Below are 17,440 nucleotides of genomic sequence, written 5' to 3'. Positions count from 1 at the left end.
CCAGCTCCAGCAGCATGGCACGGGTCCCATGGTAACTGGGTCAGGGATGTGCTGCAAAGCATGAAACAACACACATTTAAAATGGAGTTTAAGAGTTCCCGTCGTGGCACAGAGGAAACGAATTCGACTAGGAGCCATGAGGTTGTGGGTTCGAACCCTGGCCTTGTTCAGTAGGTTGAGGATCTGCCGTTGCCATGAGCTGTGGTGTAGGTCACAGACATGGCTTGGATCCCACATTGCTGTGGCTGTAGCGTAGGCTGGCAGCTGTAGCTCTGATTGGACCCCTAACCTGGGAATCTCCACATGCCGTGGGTGCAGTCCTCAAAAAGCAAAAAATAATAAATAAATAAATAAATAAATAAATAAATAAAAGGGAGTTTATTCAGAAGCACAACCTCAGGATAACTCAGGCAGCACCCCAGGACCCACATGCCCACAAGTGGCTCCAATGGCCCCCAAGCCCAGCAGGATTAGAGGGTTGGTAATGAACTTACCCTCTGCCCTGATGAAAGCCCCTTCCTACCCTTGCCTGGTGATGGCCAAGGTGCTTTTCTAAATAGTTCATCTTCACCACCACCCTGTGGGGTCAGTACAAAAGATGCAACAGGTGGACATCCCATTGTGGCTCAGCGGGTTAAAGAACCTGATGCTGTCTCTCTGAGGATGCGGGTTCAATCCCTGGCTTCACTCAGTGGGTTAAGGATCCGGTGTTGCTGCGGCTGTGGCATAGGTTGCAGATGCAGCTCTGATTTGACCCCTGGGCAAGAACTTCCATATGCTACAGGCACAGCTGTTAAGAAGAAGAAGAAGGAGAGGCTGAAGAATTACAAGCGTTCCTCAAATTTCAAGGCCAGGAAGCAGAGGCAGGACCACAGTTAGCTGTTCCAGAACTCCCCAACTGTCCCGGTCCCCCTGGCCCTGTGGTCCCCTGTGTGTCATCAAGCATTGATGTTGGTATGGTGATGGTTTCACGGAGACAGGGGTAAAGGGGTTAGGCTTGCCCTGCTCTCTGCCCAACAAATACTGTTCACTTGGGGTCAAGAAGGTCAGGACAGGCCAGGTCAAGGGACCAGATGATGCAAATGCTCTTTCATCTTTGTCACAAAGGTGGCCTCTCAAGTACCACTTCCCTCCTCGTGTTGCAGACCCAGTAGGAAGGGAGCAGCTGCTGGGTTAACAACCCTCCCTACAACCATCAAGTTCCTGGATGGTATTAGGGACCCTTTTGTGAAAAATAAAGTTAAAACACTATTAATAATCCCATCAATTGACTACAAACAGACAGGGGGAGCAGTTTGAGGGTGATGGAAACCTTCTAAAAGTGGATTGTGGTGATAGTGGCACAACTTTATAAATTAACTAAAAATCATTGAATCGTAAGCTTACCATGAGCAGGCTTTGTGATATGTAGGTTATGCTTCAGTAAAGCTGTTAAAAATGTTTAAAAATCATCGAAAATCCTTTTAATCAAATACATCAGCAAGGTCTGTTTTATCACAAACGGAAAAGCATGTTTGTTTGTTTGTTTTATCAGATCCAAGGTTTTCTTTTTTGAGAAGAGGGGCATAACATGTTAGAAAAATTGCAAAAGTTACCAAAATAAGTTTAAACATAGTTTCTGAGAAAGCCATGTGAAGGCAGAGGGGCAGGCGCCTGCAGATGTGATTTTGAAGAAGGAAAAGGGTTCTGCCAAGCAGCGTGGCTGCAGGCGGGCAAGTCAAAGGGCCACAGTGGTGGTGGGGCGGGGGGGCGGCTCAGATTTAAGTAGCCACAGCTGCGCCTGGAGCCTGGGGGAGGTTGCTTGAGACCGCACGGATTCTACCTGGAAAAACTCTACGTTGGCAGGTCTGGTTTTTCAGCTTCTTAAAAAAATGCTAAGTGTCTCAGATTTCATTAAAACCTCAAAACTACATCTATTCTTAAACGAGCACCATATGCTTTGCGCCTCTAGCAAAATTTTCATACGTGATTCATAGACTTTAAAAACTTACCTTAGATGCAACACCTCTAAACCAGTTGAGAAATGGAAGAAGCTGGCTTTTATTGGTGAAATGCACAAATGCAGTTGTCAAGGATTCACTTGGAAATGAACGTCCCCAAGTGAGCGGTATGCTCTGGCCTCCACGGCAGCATAGTGGGATCAGCAGCGTCTTGGGAGAGCTGGGACAAGATTTCAATTTCTGGCTTGATACAGCAGGTTAAGGATCCAGCATTGCCGCAGCTGTGGCTTAAGTGGCAACTGTGGCTCAAATCTGATCCCTGGCCCAGGAGCTCAATATGCTGCAGGGTGGCAAAAACAAAAAACAAACAAATAAAACCAACCAAAGAAACAAACAAAACAAAACCACAGGGTTAACATAAAGATGCAGAAAAAGGGGATTTAGTGGGAGTTCCCATTGTGGCGCATCAGAAATGAACCTGACTAGTATCCATGAGGATGTGGGTTTGATCCCTGGCCTCATTCAGTGGGTTAAGGATCCAGCATTGCTGTGAGCTGTAGTGTAGTTTGCAGATGCGGCTTGGATCTGGTGTTGCTGTGGCTGTGGCATAGGCCGGCGGCTATAGCTCCAATTCAACCCCTAGCCTGGAAACTTCCATATGCTGCGGGTACAGCCCTAAAAAGCAAAATAAAAATAAAAGACTCACCAATTCTATTCTATTTGAAAAATCCCCACATGCCCCAAGAGTCTTGCCTGAATTGAGAAATAAAAAATCTGGTCTCTCTCAGCTCACTTCTCTTAGAAGTTGAAACACGTGGACTAACACCTGTTTTTAAGCACAGCTATTGATGAATTGCTTTTGGCAGTTCTTGCATATTTTTTCATTGCCAATAAAGTTATTGAAATTGGAATATACCATCTGTTTGAGAGTCTGTATCAAAAAGACAGGTGACATAACTGCAGGGAATGACAGAGTCAAGCTGTTTCCACAGCAAATATCTCCATCTGCCCAAACTGACTTCATTCCTTAGATTGGGCATTTGTGAACCACTGTGTTCTTCTGGAGTAAGAATTAAAAGTCCAGAGGTTCCCTGGTGGCTCATCAGATTAAAGGATCCTGGCGCAGCAGAAATGAACCCGACTAGTATCCATGAGGATGTGGTTACCTAGTATCTCATGAGGATATATCTCACGACCAGTATCCATGAGGACGCAGGCTTGATCCCTGACCTCGCTCAGTGAGTTGGATATCCAGTGTTGCTGTTATGGTGTAGGTTACAGACACGGCTCTGATCTCACATTGCTATGACTGTGGTGTAGGCCGGCAGCTATAGCTCTGATTCAACCCCTAGCCTTGGAACCTCCATGTGCTGCAGGTGCATCCCTAAAAAAGCAAAAAAAAAAAAAAGGGGGGGGGATGCAGCATTGTCATTGCTATGGCACAGGTTTGATCCCTGGCTTGGGAACTTGCACATGCCATGGATATAGCCATAACAAAAGTGAGAAAATGCAGAAGCAAAGGAAAACAAACAAGACCAAATAATAGTAGTTTAATCACTAAGCAAAGCCAAGGATCTGCAGCTCCTCCTCAAGAGCTGTAGATGTTATTCTGAGCCGTGTCCCGTGAGCTGTCCTGTAGATACTGGAATTACCACCTGGTGGAAGAGGTTAACCACATGGTGACCAGACTGTAGCCATGACATAAGGTGCCACTATTCTGAGAACTGGTCTCAAGGAAATGGGAACAAACTGACCCTGGAACTTAAGACTAACTGCACTTACAACAATCAAGACCACCCATGACCACTTTCAGGATGACTGTGCTGCTTCTGCAGGCAGCCCCCTCCCACCTCCTGTCCCCGCCGAAACTCCTCTTTAAAAGCTCTTGCCCCCTGGTTGTCAGTGGAGGGACTTGGACTCTGGACTCTGTCCCCCTACTCCAGTTGCCAGCCTCTGAAATAAAGCAAACTTTCCTTCCTCCCAACGTGGCCTCTGTACTAGCTTTAGAGTGGTGAGCGGCAGACCCCACTCTCGGTGACAGAAGGAGATATGAGCCTCCGCTGAAGCCTTCACTGGTGCTTAACCCCTCTTGGCAGGAAGTCTTCCTTCTATGCCTCTTCTGGACTCAGAGCCCCCTGTCGCCCTGCCCAAGCTTCTGCTCCCATTGCTCCCCCTCTTCCCTCCCAGTTCTGTCACTCTCTGTCTCAAGTCACAGCCTGGTCGGTCTTTTCCTATCTGACACTGAAAAGGAGACAGGGAGAAAATAGTTCGGACTTTGTCCCTTCCTGTCTACTCAGAGCTACACATTACCAGCTAAGGAGACTTGTTACCTGCAACTGCAAGTTGTGCAACATCCTGTTGGGAACTCATCTCTGGCTACAGGTCCATCCTTATTAGAATGGCCAAAGCCTTGGAGCAGCTCAGAGAGATTTAGAACCCCTGCCCCTCTGCTCCCCCCCAACCCCGCTTTCTAGGAACCTCCCCCCAGCTGGCGTTCCCCTCCACATCCATCAGGCACTCCTCTGCCTCACAGCCCGCTGCTTGTCTCTCTCCAAAGAAACCCAGCAGAATCTCGTCCCTGTATTGGAAACACCCTGGACGGGCACTTTCTGGGGACAAGAAAGGTCAGAGTTGCCACCCACTTAAATGGAAAGCGATGGGGAAAACATCTCTCAAAAGCTCGGCCTGGTGGGGCTTTGTTACACTAGTTTTGCTACTTTTCTTCAGGTTTAAAATGTACCATAATAAAAAACGTCTAAAAGCTAGGGAAGAGAGATAGACGAAGAGAAAGAAGATGATGGGAGGAGAGGAAGAGAGGGAACGAGGAAGGGGGAAGAAGGAGGGAGGGTCCCAGGGCCTTGTGGGATCCTGCGGCCACCCTGATCCAGGGTAAGCCCCCAGGGTACCACCTGGGGGTCCCGCCAGAGGCCAGAGATGTCCTATTTAGCAAGAAGAGAAAGACTTCTCCTCTCACCCTTACAGGTTACCACCCACCATCCTTCACCTGCTGGAAGGTGTGGTTCTCTGTACCTGGTTTTGGGTGGTTCAGGAGAAGGGACTGTCTTTTCTCCGTATTTGTCAGTGTCATGAACACCAAACCCTGTCGTTCGCTCTCGCTGTGATCCAACCAAAGACGGGCCCCTCTTTCGGAGTCTCGGCACCTGACCCCCATCTCGGGTCTTGCTCCACTCTGCACTACTTTTGTGAAGGTGAGCTGGTCATGGCGGCACCTGAGCTCCCCTTCGTCTTCGCTGCCCCACCCCCATGGTGTGGGGGTGCGATGGCAGGAAAGGATGGCTCCCTGTGCACAGCAGGACCACTGAAGGAGCTTTAGCAAATGCCCTGGTTAATTCAGAGCGTGGATGGCAGTGTTTCCTCTTTGCTCACAGCTGAAAGCTCCTTCCATCCTTTTTGTAGACTTGGCTCACTCAGACAAGGTCAGCGGGCTCCTGCTCTACCAGAGCCCAGCAGGACACAGGCTGGTCATCCCTCCGAGGCACATTAATTGAACCTCAGCTCAGGATGCTCATTTATCCTCAACCCCAGCGCTGCTGCCTAGGGCCAAGGTGGGTGTGTGACTGGAACTCCAAGTGCCTTGACCTTGAAGGGCTTATATTCCCATCACGCATCTGCCTCCTCCAGGGCAAAACTGCCCACGAGGAGGTGATCGTGCTTCAGGCTGAAGAAGGTCCTAGGACATTCCCTGTTGGCCTGTCACCTCTTACTTTGATCTTTAATGCACCCAAGCGCTCGGTAAGGAAGGTGCTGTTGATTTGGGCATTAACAACAGGACTGTGACCAAAATGCTAAATTAAAATAGAGAATTGTTGCCCAGAAGCCCAAATGATTCTAATCTGATTCAACCTCGAGACACACATTAAAAAAAAAAAAATTCCTTGCACCGTCTGTTCCTTTGGTTCAGCGTGAAATCACTCCCATAATTACCATCGTAGGGAAGATGAACTCTCACAGCGGAGAGAAGGGCACAGGTGAAGGGCTCACTATCACCCAGCATGGACAGGCTGAGGGTAAGCAGCCTGCCAGAGATGCCCAGTGATAGAAAAGTGGATTTAAAATAAATAAATAAATTAATTAATTAATTAATAATTTAAAATTTTTTTAAATTTTTTTTAAAAATTCAAAAAATAAAAATATAAATAAATAAAAATTTTAATCAAAAATAAAGAAAATAAAAATACATAAGTAAAAAATTTTAATTAAAAAATAAAAAATAACTTATAAAATTAAAAAAATTAAAAATTAAATTTAAATTAAAAAAAAAAAGAAAAAAGTGGATTTCACCCACCCAGGCCATCAGACTCTGGACAAAGCTGAGTTATGGAACACCGTCCTTGCCACAGCCACAAAAGAAATGCAAAAGTGAAAAGTAACAGCATTTTTTAAAAGGCTGTCCTCCTTTCATCAGTGTTCCCAAACATAATACTCAAGCAGCAGGGCAGTTATCCAAGTGTTACTGTTAGGGGAAACTGGGGCAGCAAACATGGGATCTTTCCAGATTCTTTCTTTTCTTTTAATTTCTTTTTAAGGCCAAACCTGTGGCATCTAGAAATTCCCAGACTAGAGATCAAATCTCAGCTGTAGCTGCCGGCCTTCGCCACACCCACAGAAACGAGAGGGTCCTTAATCCACTGAGTGAGGCCAGGGATCGAACTCACATCCTTATGGATACTAGTTGGGTTCTTAACCTGCTGAGCCACAATGGGAACTCCCAGATTATTTCTTGCAATTGCATGTGAACCTACACTTAAAATTAAGCAGGAGTTCCCTGGTGGCTCAGCAGGTTAAGGATCTGGTGTTGTCACTGCTGTGCCTCGGGTGTGATCCCTGGCCCAGGAAGTTCTGCATGCCATAGGCCAAAAAAATAAATTTTATTTGCAGCAGTGTCAACTGCCATTTGTCTGTCTACCCAACAGATATCAGTGAGCATCTTCTCTGTGCCAGGCACTGTTCTAGGTGTTGGGGGAGAATGTCCTAGGTGAGAATGACACAGACAAACCTGCCCACATGGAGCTGGCTTTCTACAGGAAGTTGCCTCATCCAAAGCTTCACTGGCTCAGGCTGCTTACAAGTCAAGCAATTAAAAAAAATGCTTATTGGAAAAAAAAAAAAAAAAACATGCTTATTTGGAGTTCCCATCATGGCACAGCAGAAATGAATCCGACTATATGCATGAGGATGCGGATTTGATCCCTGGCTGTGCTCAGTGGGTTAAGGATCCTGCATTGCTGTGGCTGTGGTGTAGGCCAGCAGCTGCAGCTCTGATTCCACCCTTAGCCTGGGAACTTCCTGTATGCATTGGGTGTGGCCCTAAAAAGAAAGAAAAAAAAAATGCTTATTGCACAAAGATTGATTACAAAGCCTTCACTTCTGGGCCCCACAAGGCAGTCTGATTAGGTCCCCAGTTATGTGGCAAGGCTCAGAGTGTCTGTGAAGACCAAGCCACCCCCAAGTGGCAAATCACTGAGTCATTCCCTCTCTCCACTGGTGCTTAGAACACCTGTAAAATGGAACTTGCTTTGTTCAACCAGCGCTTGGAACCTCTAACTCCCTTCTCCTTGGTGCTTCTTTGCTCCAGGCCGCAGAGAGCGTCCAAATAGGAGGCTGTGGGCACAGTCGGTTGTCACGGAGATGACGAGGCTGTGATTGATGAAGTGCAGATCCCAGCCAGTGCTCCCAAAGAAAGACGCTCCTCCCGGCCCTTCCGGCTCCCTCGAGATCCCAGACAGCAGGGAGGAAGATGCAGCCGGCAGACAGAGCGCGGCAGCCCCCCAAGCGCTGAGGGCTCCCTCCACTCCTTCCGGCCCCAGCCCCAGGATCTCCTCCACCATGGCCTGCAACAGCACGTCCATCCAGACCGAAGAATCTGCACCGCGGAACGGGAGCCTCGGGGAGGACTCCAGGGCGCCCGCCCCTCTCAGGATGTCCCTGGCGGTAGTCATGATGCTGATGATCGTGGTGGGTTTCCTTGGCAACGCCGTGGTCTGCATCATCGTGTACCAGCGGCCGGCCATGCGCTCTGCCATCAACCTGCTTCTGGCCACGCTGGCCTTCTCCGACATCATGCTGTCCCTGTGCTGCATGCCCTTCACGGCCGTCACCCTGATCACGGTCCACTGGCACTTCGGGGACTACTTCTGCCGGCTCTCTGCCACGCTCTACTGGTTCTTTGTCCTGGAGGGCGTGGCCATCCTGCTCATCATCAGCGTGGACCGCTTTCTCATCATCGTCCAGCGCCAGGACAGGCTGAACCCGCGCAGGGCCAAGGTGATCATCGCCGCGTCCTGGGCGCTGTCCTTCTGCGTCTCGGCACCCTCGCTGGCCGGCTGGACACTGGTGGAGGTCCCGGCTCGGGCCCCGCAGTGCGTGCTGGGCTACACTGAGGGCCCGGGAGGCCGCGCCTACGTGCTGGTGCTGGTGGGCGCCGCCTTCTTTGTGCCCTTCGCCGTGATGCTGTGCTCCTACCTGGGCATCCTGCACACCGTGCGCAAGAACGCCGTCCGCGTGCACAACCAGTCCGACAGTCTGGACCTGCGGCGGCTGCCCCGCGCCGGCCTGCGGCGGCTCCAGCGGCACCAGCAGGTCAGCCTGGACCTGAGCTTCAAAACCAAGGCCTTCACCACCATCCTGATCCTCTTTGTGGGCTTCTCGCTGTGCTGGCTGCCGCACTCGGTCTACAGCCTGCTGTCCGTGTTCAGTCGGCGCTTCTACTGCGGCCCCTCGTTCTACACCACCAGCTCCTGTGTCCTGTGGCTCAGCTACCTCAAGTCCGTTTTCAACCCCATCGTCTACTGCTGGAAGATCAAGAAGTTCCGCGAGGCCTGCCTGGAGCTGCTGCCCCAGACCTTCCAGATCCTCCCCAAAGTGCCTGAGCGGATCCGGAGGCGAATCCAGCCGAGTACCATCTACGCGTGCCCTGAAAACCAGTCCGCCGTGTAGGGGAGGCCGACGCACCCCCTGGCCTGCGGCGCGGGGCCCCGCCTCCCCTGCTTGCCTCCACGGGGGCTTCTCCATCGCCAGCACTCTGTGGGGGCCTCTTAAGCACAAAGGGACTCATTTGTTACCAGGTGAGCTGCCGGCTCGCAAGGTTGCCAGGTGAATTATTTTTGTTTCTAGCGGCAGAAGAAACAATGTGTGGCTCTCAAGGAAACTGGACAGTGGTGAAGACGAAATGGGAAGTGAGTGGGTGATGGAGGAGTGGGGCACCCTTAGGGAGGGGGCAGGGAGGGAAGTTGGCTGGGGGCTGGGGGTAGGAGGAAGCTTTGTCTAAAGAGCCCTCCCTGCACCTGCCCTCCAGGATCCCCTCCACACCCTGGGTAGTTTCCATCCTGAGAAACCCAAAAGGTTCGATTCATCTCGTGGGTCCTGAACCGTCTTGGGCACCAGTGTTCTCCAGAGGCTGTATGTTTGCGGCTGTGCGTTGTGGAAACACACAGGGTTCTTGGCGCTGGTCGGGTCATCCCTTCTATAAACCAAAGTCACGCTGGGAAGCGGGGAGCACCTGTGCTTTTCAGCTTCCCAGGGTGACCCATGGGAGGCCTCGGTGGCTTGAATCCCAGAGAATGTTCGGGGCAGCTCAGCTGAAAGGAGAAACCCACCCCAGCCCTCGTGCCAGTCTTTGACGCCCTACCTGGCCAGGCCCATCTGGCGCCTCACCCAGAAGCCCGTCACCTCCCTGCCTGCTGTCACAGCCCCTGGTCCCCGGGCCCCCGTTCTCATTCCATCTGTCCCCGTGTGCAAGAACCACACTCCTGTAATTCATCTTTTCAGCAAGTTCTTGTAGCAACTTACTTTCGGTCTCAGGAGTGGTCGGGGGGCTTTGCTGATGGGTTTCTCCCGGTCCCCTGAGGCCACCACATGTGTCCGGAGCTGGGCCTCCCCCTGCGGGCTGCCCCCTGACCTCTGTTCCTCTACCTCATTCAGGGCCACAGGAATCTGACCCCTGCCCTCGGGGTCAGTCACCTCCTGGGACCTCGGTCCCCCAGTCCGGGCAGGACTGGAGTCCCAGGAGGGCAGGGCCTAGAGGGGACCATTCTCCTTGTCCCAAACACCCAGCCCCTATTCCCAGGGCCACCCTTACCAGCGGGAGCTTCTGACACGGGAGTGACCTTCCTGAGTTCAGGGCACACGGGTGAGGCCACAGAGTCTCCTTACAGTTCCAGATCCAAGCAAAATGGGGAGTTTAAGGAGAACTTGAGAAAAGATGACTCGAGGTCTAACTCTCTCAGGAACAAGTCACAGGGCCTTGCTTGCTTCACCCACTTCTCTGGGCCTCTGCTTCCCCACCCGCCAAGCAGGGCAGCAGGTCGAGATGGTATCTGCTTTCCCACCACCTATCTGATGCTCTGATCCCCACCTCCATCTGTTTATCCATTCAGTGAGCACTTATTAAGTGTCCCTGAGGTGCAAGGCACTGCGGGAGATGGTGACGAGGGGCAGGGGCTCAGCCCCAAAAGGCAGCTGATTTATCTCAGGATAAGCGTAAGGCACACTTGGCGTCATGCACAGAAGCCCCTCTTGTGTTTGTCTTCTCATTTCCTTTCCGAGGTTGTATTCCTTCCCCCCGCCCACGCCGCCTTCTCTTGCTCTCCTCCCAGGACCGAGGCAGGAAGAAAGGGAACATCATTTACATGAATCTAGGATGGGGGCTTTTCCAGAAAATGGTTGGCACCTTTTCTTACCAACTTCACCCTCGTTTTAGACCTGCCCTCCCCCCAGACCCTTTTATACCCAGAGAGGGGGCAGCAGGGAGAGAGAGAGAAGGAGCTAGAAGATGGGCCACGGGCCTGTGATTGATTGATGAGGGTCCCGTCACTTCTCTGTCCCCAGTGCCCCCAGCAAGGCCAGAGTTGCGTGGCCTCCGTGGTGTACAAGAGCACAGCCAGACCACCAAGGGGACCAGGGGACCAGGCCTCTGGGCTCCTCCCTCTGCCAGCGGGCATTGAAGAGAATGGTCTTCAGGAGTCTTGAGTAAAAGAGAAATCACAAAACTGAATGAGCGAAGGCACCCAAATTTACATCGATCAGTGTTCTCTGATGTATGTTGGACTGTAACATATATGTTTCAAAGTAATAATTTTGTATATATTTTAAGTAAAGTATTCTTGTTCTTTCAGTGTATAAGACTGTGTTCTTGCCAGAATTAGCACCAGGGCCACAACTAGTAAGCCGCGAGTCTGGGGTCCACACCTTGGAACACGCCATCACTTCTGGAAGCCTGGAATCTGCAAGCCACTAGCCAAGCTGCAGAGCCCAAAGGACAATACAGATCAGATGGCACCAGGAGAATGAGTGGTTTGGGGGGGGTCATAACAGGGCTCCCACATTTTAAACCTCCCCCCTCCCAGTAACTCCAGCTGGCTGGTCTCCACCCCTGACTTGCACTTTGTGCCCTCGGGAGTCTCTGCAGCCCTGCTGAGCCTTAAACTTGGAGGTCCTTAGATACTATGTAAATTCCAAGTTCTTGTCCCCTTCACTGAAGACTGTAGGGCAACCACTGCTTCTTTGTGTTTTGTCTTCATCTTCTCTCCGGCCTTGGGCTTCGTGCAAACTCTGGGCAGTGACTGGAGTGTGATAGCCCCTGGGCCCCATGGGAGAGCCTAGCCTCAGAAAATGAGACAGTAAGTTTCAGAAGTGTCCTCCTAATTCTGACCCCTTGGAAAAATCACCACCTTGTCGTCGGGAATCTTGGCCCCTGCTGTTAAGGTGACAGAGGAGCAACATTTCTCTAGGCCGTTTTGTCAACTGAAATGAGCGGCAAACTCTAGATCAGGCATTCCCATGGTGGTGCTGCAGGAACTAACCTGACAAGTATCCATGAGGACGTGGGTTCAATCCCTGGCCTTGTTCAGTGGGTCAAGGATCTGGCACTGCTGTGGCTGTGGTGTAGGCTGGCAGTTGCAGCCCTGATTCGACCCCTAGGCTGGGAACTTCCACCTGCCATGGGTGCGACCCAGAAAAAGACCAAAAAAAAAAAAAAAGATCAATTCCCACGGCTACCTTGATCCCTGGTATACTTTCCCCAACATGATGTATAGCACATGCTTTTTTCAGACTACTAACACCACCTCCTTTATTATTTCTGAGGTTGCTCTGTGCTCCTTGTTCACACTGTGGGCAGCCCTGCTCAGGAGTCCCTGGAGTCTTGGGGAGCAGAAGTTGGGTGGAGGGAATAGCACGTTCCCAGCCCAGCGCCACCTGCTCTGTGAGATTCAGGCAAATGATTCTTCCTCCAGGTTCCTAGTCTCCTAAATGATGGAGACGCTCCCAGCCAGAGGCCACATAAAGAATACATGAAATAGTGTATATGAGGGTCTAGTCCAATGTCAGGGTCATGGTAGGGCTGGCTCTCTGGGGCAGAGTTCATTAGACTTGTGCTGTCAATCTGCTCAAAGGCCCAGGACGCAACATTCACTGAAGCCAGGAACAGGGAACCAATGGCCCGAAATGACCTCTTCCTTCCAGGGGAAACTCTGCCTGAGCTGTGAGTCCACCTCCCTGGGCTGTTAGGGAATGGGGGGATGGTGTTGGTGTAACCCCACTACAAAGACCCAGGAAGCAACCCAAGGTCTCACCCCACTGTTCTCAGTGACTCGGAGGTCTGCAGAGAGCTGGGTAGGGTAACTGGGCACGCAGGGATAAGGGTGGAAAAGGGTGCATGGGCAGGGCTGCTGTAACAGAGCCCCCAAGGCTAACTTTAAGACATAACCCCACTCCCTCTCAAGAAAGTCCCAGTAGCAAGGCGCGTGCCCATGTGGTTGTTCAGAACGCAGGTTCCTCCCATCTCAGTCTCCATTGTCCACACCTCTGTGGTCAGTCTGGGCAGCAACCAGGTTGTGTCCCAGCCCTTGACACAAAAGAGTGGAGGAAGGGGGAATAAAGCACAAACACCCTCCCTACACTTCCCTGCTACTGAGTCTAGTCACATGACCCTGCGGGCTGAAAGGAGGCTGGGAGATGGAGCCACATAACCCCCCCAGCTGCAAAGGAAGCTGGGAGACAAGTCACATTATGCTACCAGCTGTAAGGCTGAGAGACTAGTAATATGACCCCATCAGATGCATAGGAGACTGCGAGAGGCATCATGTGACCCCATCAGCTGCCAAGGAAGCCGGGAGATGGGTCACATGACCCCATGAGTTGCAAAGGTGACTGGGAGACCAGTCACATGCTCCCACTAGCTGAAAGGAGATGGATGATGAGTCACATGATCCCACCAACAGCAAGGCCACCTCTCAGCCTTCTTTGAGTTTTGGGGTCATATGACTCAACTCCCATCCACCTCTTTAGCTCAAAGGCAGTGACTGGTCTCCCAGCCTGCTTTACAGGTCATGGGGTCAACTTCGGTTCAGTGGGTGGAGTCATGCAACTCCATCTCCCAGGCTGCTTTGCAGTCCGTGGTGTTATATCACTCCTATCCCAGCCCCCTTGCAGCTGCTGTGGTCCTGTGACTCTCTCCCAGCCTGCTTTGCAGCTAGTAGGGTCTTGTGATTTGGCTCCCTTCTTCCTTTCGGCAGGTGGAGTGAGTCATGTGACTCCATCTCCTACCTGCTTTGCAACTGATGGGGTCATGTGACTGGTCTCCCAGACTCCTTGGCAGCTGGCTTTGTCATATGATTCATCTCTCAGCCTCTTTTGCAGTTGGTGAGGTCCTGTGACTCATCTCCCTGCCTCTGTTCACTTGGTGGGGTCCTATGAGACATATCATGTGACCCCTCCAGTGGCAAAGGAGGCTGGGAGAGTGATTTCCTAGCCAAGAGGCCCTTTGTCCAGTTTTAGCTTTGTCAACAGGGAAGGAGTTGGGAGCCCCTCAGGAGTCTCTACCAGGATGTTGCATGATCTTGAAAAACAGCCTTAGAACACATGAATATTCCCAAATCATAAGTACAGATTTCATAATGAGAATTTTCTCACTGTGAAATAAACATATCATCTCTTTACCGCTAGCCCCCAGTGCCTGGGAACCTACCTCCAGATACAAAATTGCATGCGTGTTCATGCCTGGGCTGAGGTGAGCATCACCACAGTTACACACAAGTGTTGGAGAATTTGTAGCCACAGAGGGCTGACTTTTGCCAGGATAAACAATTCTCCATTTAAAACAACAGTCAAGGAGTTTCCATTGTGGCGCAGTGGTTAACGAATCCGACTAGGAGCCATGAGGTTGCGGGTTCAATCCCCGGCCTTGCTCAGTGGGTTAACAGATCCAGTGTTGCCGTGAGCTGTGGTGTAGGTCGCAGACGCGGCTTGGGTCCCACATTGCTGTGGCTCTGGCATAGGCTGGTAGCTACAGCTCTGATTCGACCCCTAGCCTGGGAACCTCCATATGCCACAGGAGTGGCCCAAGAAATGGCAAAAAGACAAAAATAAATAAATAAATAAATAAATAAATACGAAGAGGCCGACTCTTTCAAGAATTTGATTACTTTAAAGAAAAGGTCATGTCACAGTTTTGTCTCTTGGAGGGCACTGAACAGGTTGCTGATGGCTCAGAGTGTGGGAGCCTTGGGCCAGGACATAGTGATTGAACTACTCAAGGAAAGGGAGGGCTGGGGCCCTGGGGGCACTTACATCTGGATCGTGTAATATTAAAAGGATGTTTGAACACAAGGCGTGGTGTGTGTGTGTGTGTGTGTGCGTGTGTGTGCATGTGCACGCGCACATGTTATTGTGGGCAGGCGTCAGAGGGCACTGTAGCCAACAGTTCTAATTTACCTTCCGCTGTCTCCCCTTCTGTCCTGGAGGAGCTGGGAACAAGGAGTTGTAGGAACCAGAGAGGTGCCCGGCTCACACAGGGAGCTAGGGAGGGGCTGCAGCCCAGAGAGATGTTTCCTAATTAGTCTGATGGGAACAGAAGGAACTCATCTGTGTGGGAAAAACTCAGATGTGACTAGAACCTTCCCTTCTGCAATCAGAAATCTGAGGGTGCTCCTGGGCCAGTTCAGCCTCAGAAGGGTCAGGGTAACACCTCACAGTCCCCAAGGCCAAGGTACTAAGGACAATGACACCTGGTGGGCACATTCCAGCTCCTCTGCACTCTCTTCTGTATCACTGGCATCTGCTGTCCCTTTGCCAAGCCCTCCAGCCAAGGGAGAAAGATAGCCAAGCTCATTTTTGGAAGTTTGTTGTTTTTGTTTTTTTTTTTTTTTGTCTTTTTAGGGCCACACCTACAGCATATAGAAGTTCCCAGGCTAGAGGTTGAACAGGAGCTGCAGCTGCCAGCCTACACCGCAGCGGGTTCATTAACCACTGAGCCACGAAGGGAACTCCCCGGAAACTTTTTTTTTTAAAGACGGAGTTGCAGCTCCTTATTCACTGTCCTTTCGGGACTCCTTTTCTCCTTTCCTCCCTCGTTGCTGCCGTCCCCCTTGGTTCGATGTTTTGCTGTGTTATCAAGAAGACTTCAAGTGTTTCACGAACTGTGAAGACAGGGTTCCTCACCTCACCGTAAAAGAGAAACAGATGTGAGTAATTTTAGAAATGCATAAGGTCCATTGCAAGGTGCATTTGACCTTCAAAGCCTGCACAATGGGACGGGAGGGAGAAACACTGGGCAGCAGGGTCTCCCCAAGACTTCCATTGTCCCAGGATTTGCTGGGCCCTAAAGGAAGCAAGTGGTCGAGGCTCCCAAGAAGTGTTTTCCCCTCTCCGGGATGCTGGGGGCTGCTGAGAGCATCCGCTCTGGCCCGCAGGGGATAGAGAGAACCTGCCGACTTCCTGTGTTCTCTAAGGAATGATGTACTAGGAGTTCCCCTTATGCTTCAGTGGTTAACGAATCTGACTAGCATCCATGGGGATGCAGGTTCGATCCCTGGCCTCACTCAGTGGGTAAGGACTCGATGTTGCTGTGAGCTGTGGTGTAGGTCGCAGACAGACATGGCTTGAATTCTGCTTTACTGTGTCTGTGGCGTAGGCTGGCAGCTACAGCTCTGATTGGACCCTTAGCCTGGGAACTTCCATACGCCACAGGGCGGCCCTAAAAAGACAGAAAAAAAAAAAAAAAAAAAGGAATGATGTTTTACTAGGTTTTTGTCTCGCAGAGTCTAAATCTCTGTTACAGCTTCCTGTGAACTGACAGATCCTTTCTGCCCTCAGAGCCCTTCACTTCCCAGCCCCCATCTCCATTTTTCTTGGCTCTTTCCTTCTCAGAGGATGCAATAAGCAGATACGGGTAGTTCCTAACTAGACATGAGTGGACTCTAAACTTTAAGGTTTAGATTTAGATTCTGTAAGAGGATGGCGTATCTTCCATCTTATGAATAAAATTTCCCTAGTCTTAAGTTTTAAAACTCTTATCTAGCTCCTGATCTTCTTCAATTAGAGAGGTAATTTGCTTCTTATAGAAATGAACTTTTTTTTTTTCACCCAAATGTATAAAGAAAATTAAAGATTTTCAGAGCTCTCATCGCGGCTCAGTGGTTAACGAATCCGACTAGGAACCATGAGGTTGAGGGTTAGATCCCTGGCCTCACTCAGTGGGTTAAGGATCCGGCATTGCCGTGAGCTGTGGTGTAGGTCACAGATGCGGCTCGGATCCCATGTTGCTGTGGCTCTGGCGTAGGCCAGCGGCTGTAGCTCTGATTAGACCCCTAGCTTGGGAATGTCCATATGCCTTGGGTACAGCCCTAGTAAAGACAAAAAAAAAAAAAAAAGATTTTTCTTTCTAGTCTTTTTAAATTACATTTTCAAAAAGTATATATTCATTTGCAAATTTCAGACCATACTTCACCATGACTTTTTAGCCTAACTTTCTGGTGGGTTTTTTTTTTTTTTTTTCATGTTTTGAAGTGATTTCTAAACGTCTGTTACGTGGATGCACCACAAGCTAAGTTATTTAAGTACTCCTTGTTTTGATTTTTTTTTTCTCTTTTCCACTGTTTTTAAGAGTCATGGGAGTTCATCTGTGGCATAGTGGAAATGAATCCAAATCCTACTAGTATCCATGAGGATTCAGGTTTGATCCCTGGTCTCACTCAATGGGTTAAGGACCCTGAGTTGCTGTGACTGTGGCGTAGGCTTCAATTTGATCCCTAGCCTGGGACTTTCCATGTGCTGTAGGTACAGCCATAAAAAGCAAAAAAAAAAAAAAAATCTGTATGGTGTTCCCGTTGTGGCTCAGTGGGTTAAGGACCTAATGTTGCCATAAACTGCGGTATAGGTCACGGATGCAGCTCAGATCCTGCGTTGCTGTGGCTGTGGTATAGGCCAGCAGCTGCAGCTCTGATTCCACCCCTGGCCTGGGAACCTCCGTATGCCACAGGTACAGCCACAAAAAGAAAAAAAAAGGCTATATTTTCTGTATTCTAATACTTTAACGTTCTGAGGCCTGGCTAACCCTGGAGAGTTGGCCATTCTGAGGGCTGGCTAGTTCCTAGAGACAGTAAACAATTCACCTACTAGCTGGTCCAAATGCAGACCAGTTCACCCAGAGCCCATTCCCACCACCTCTATGGAGGGGCCACTTTCAGAGCTAATATCTGCCT

General features: G+C 50.3%; 1 protein-coding gene across 1 annotated transcript; it reads left to right on the top strand.

Annotated features, from left to right (window-relative positions):
- On the top strand, nt 7,253–11,694 carry GPR45 (G protein-coupled receptor 45). Its single transcript, XM_003481136.4, has one exon. It carries the CDS (start codon nt 7,608–7,610, stop codon nt 8,895–8,897), a length of 1,290 nt encoding a protein of 429 aa, XP_003481184.2. The 5' UTR covers nt 7,253–7,607; the 3' UTR covers nt 8,898–11,694.

Source organism: Sus scrofa, chromosome 3 (genome assembly GCF_000003025.6).
Source record: "Sus scrofa isolate TJ Tabasco breed Duroc chromosome 3, Sscrofa11.1, whole genome shotgun sequence".
Lineage (NCBI taxonomy): Eukaryota > Metazoa > Chordata > Mammalia > Artiodactyla > Suidae > Sus > Sus scrofa.
This window is presented reverse-complemented; position numbering and strand designations above follow the sequence as displayed.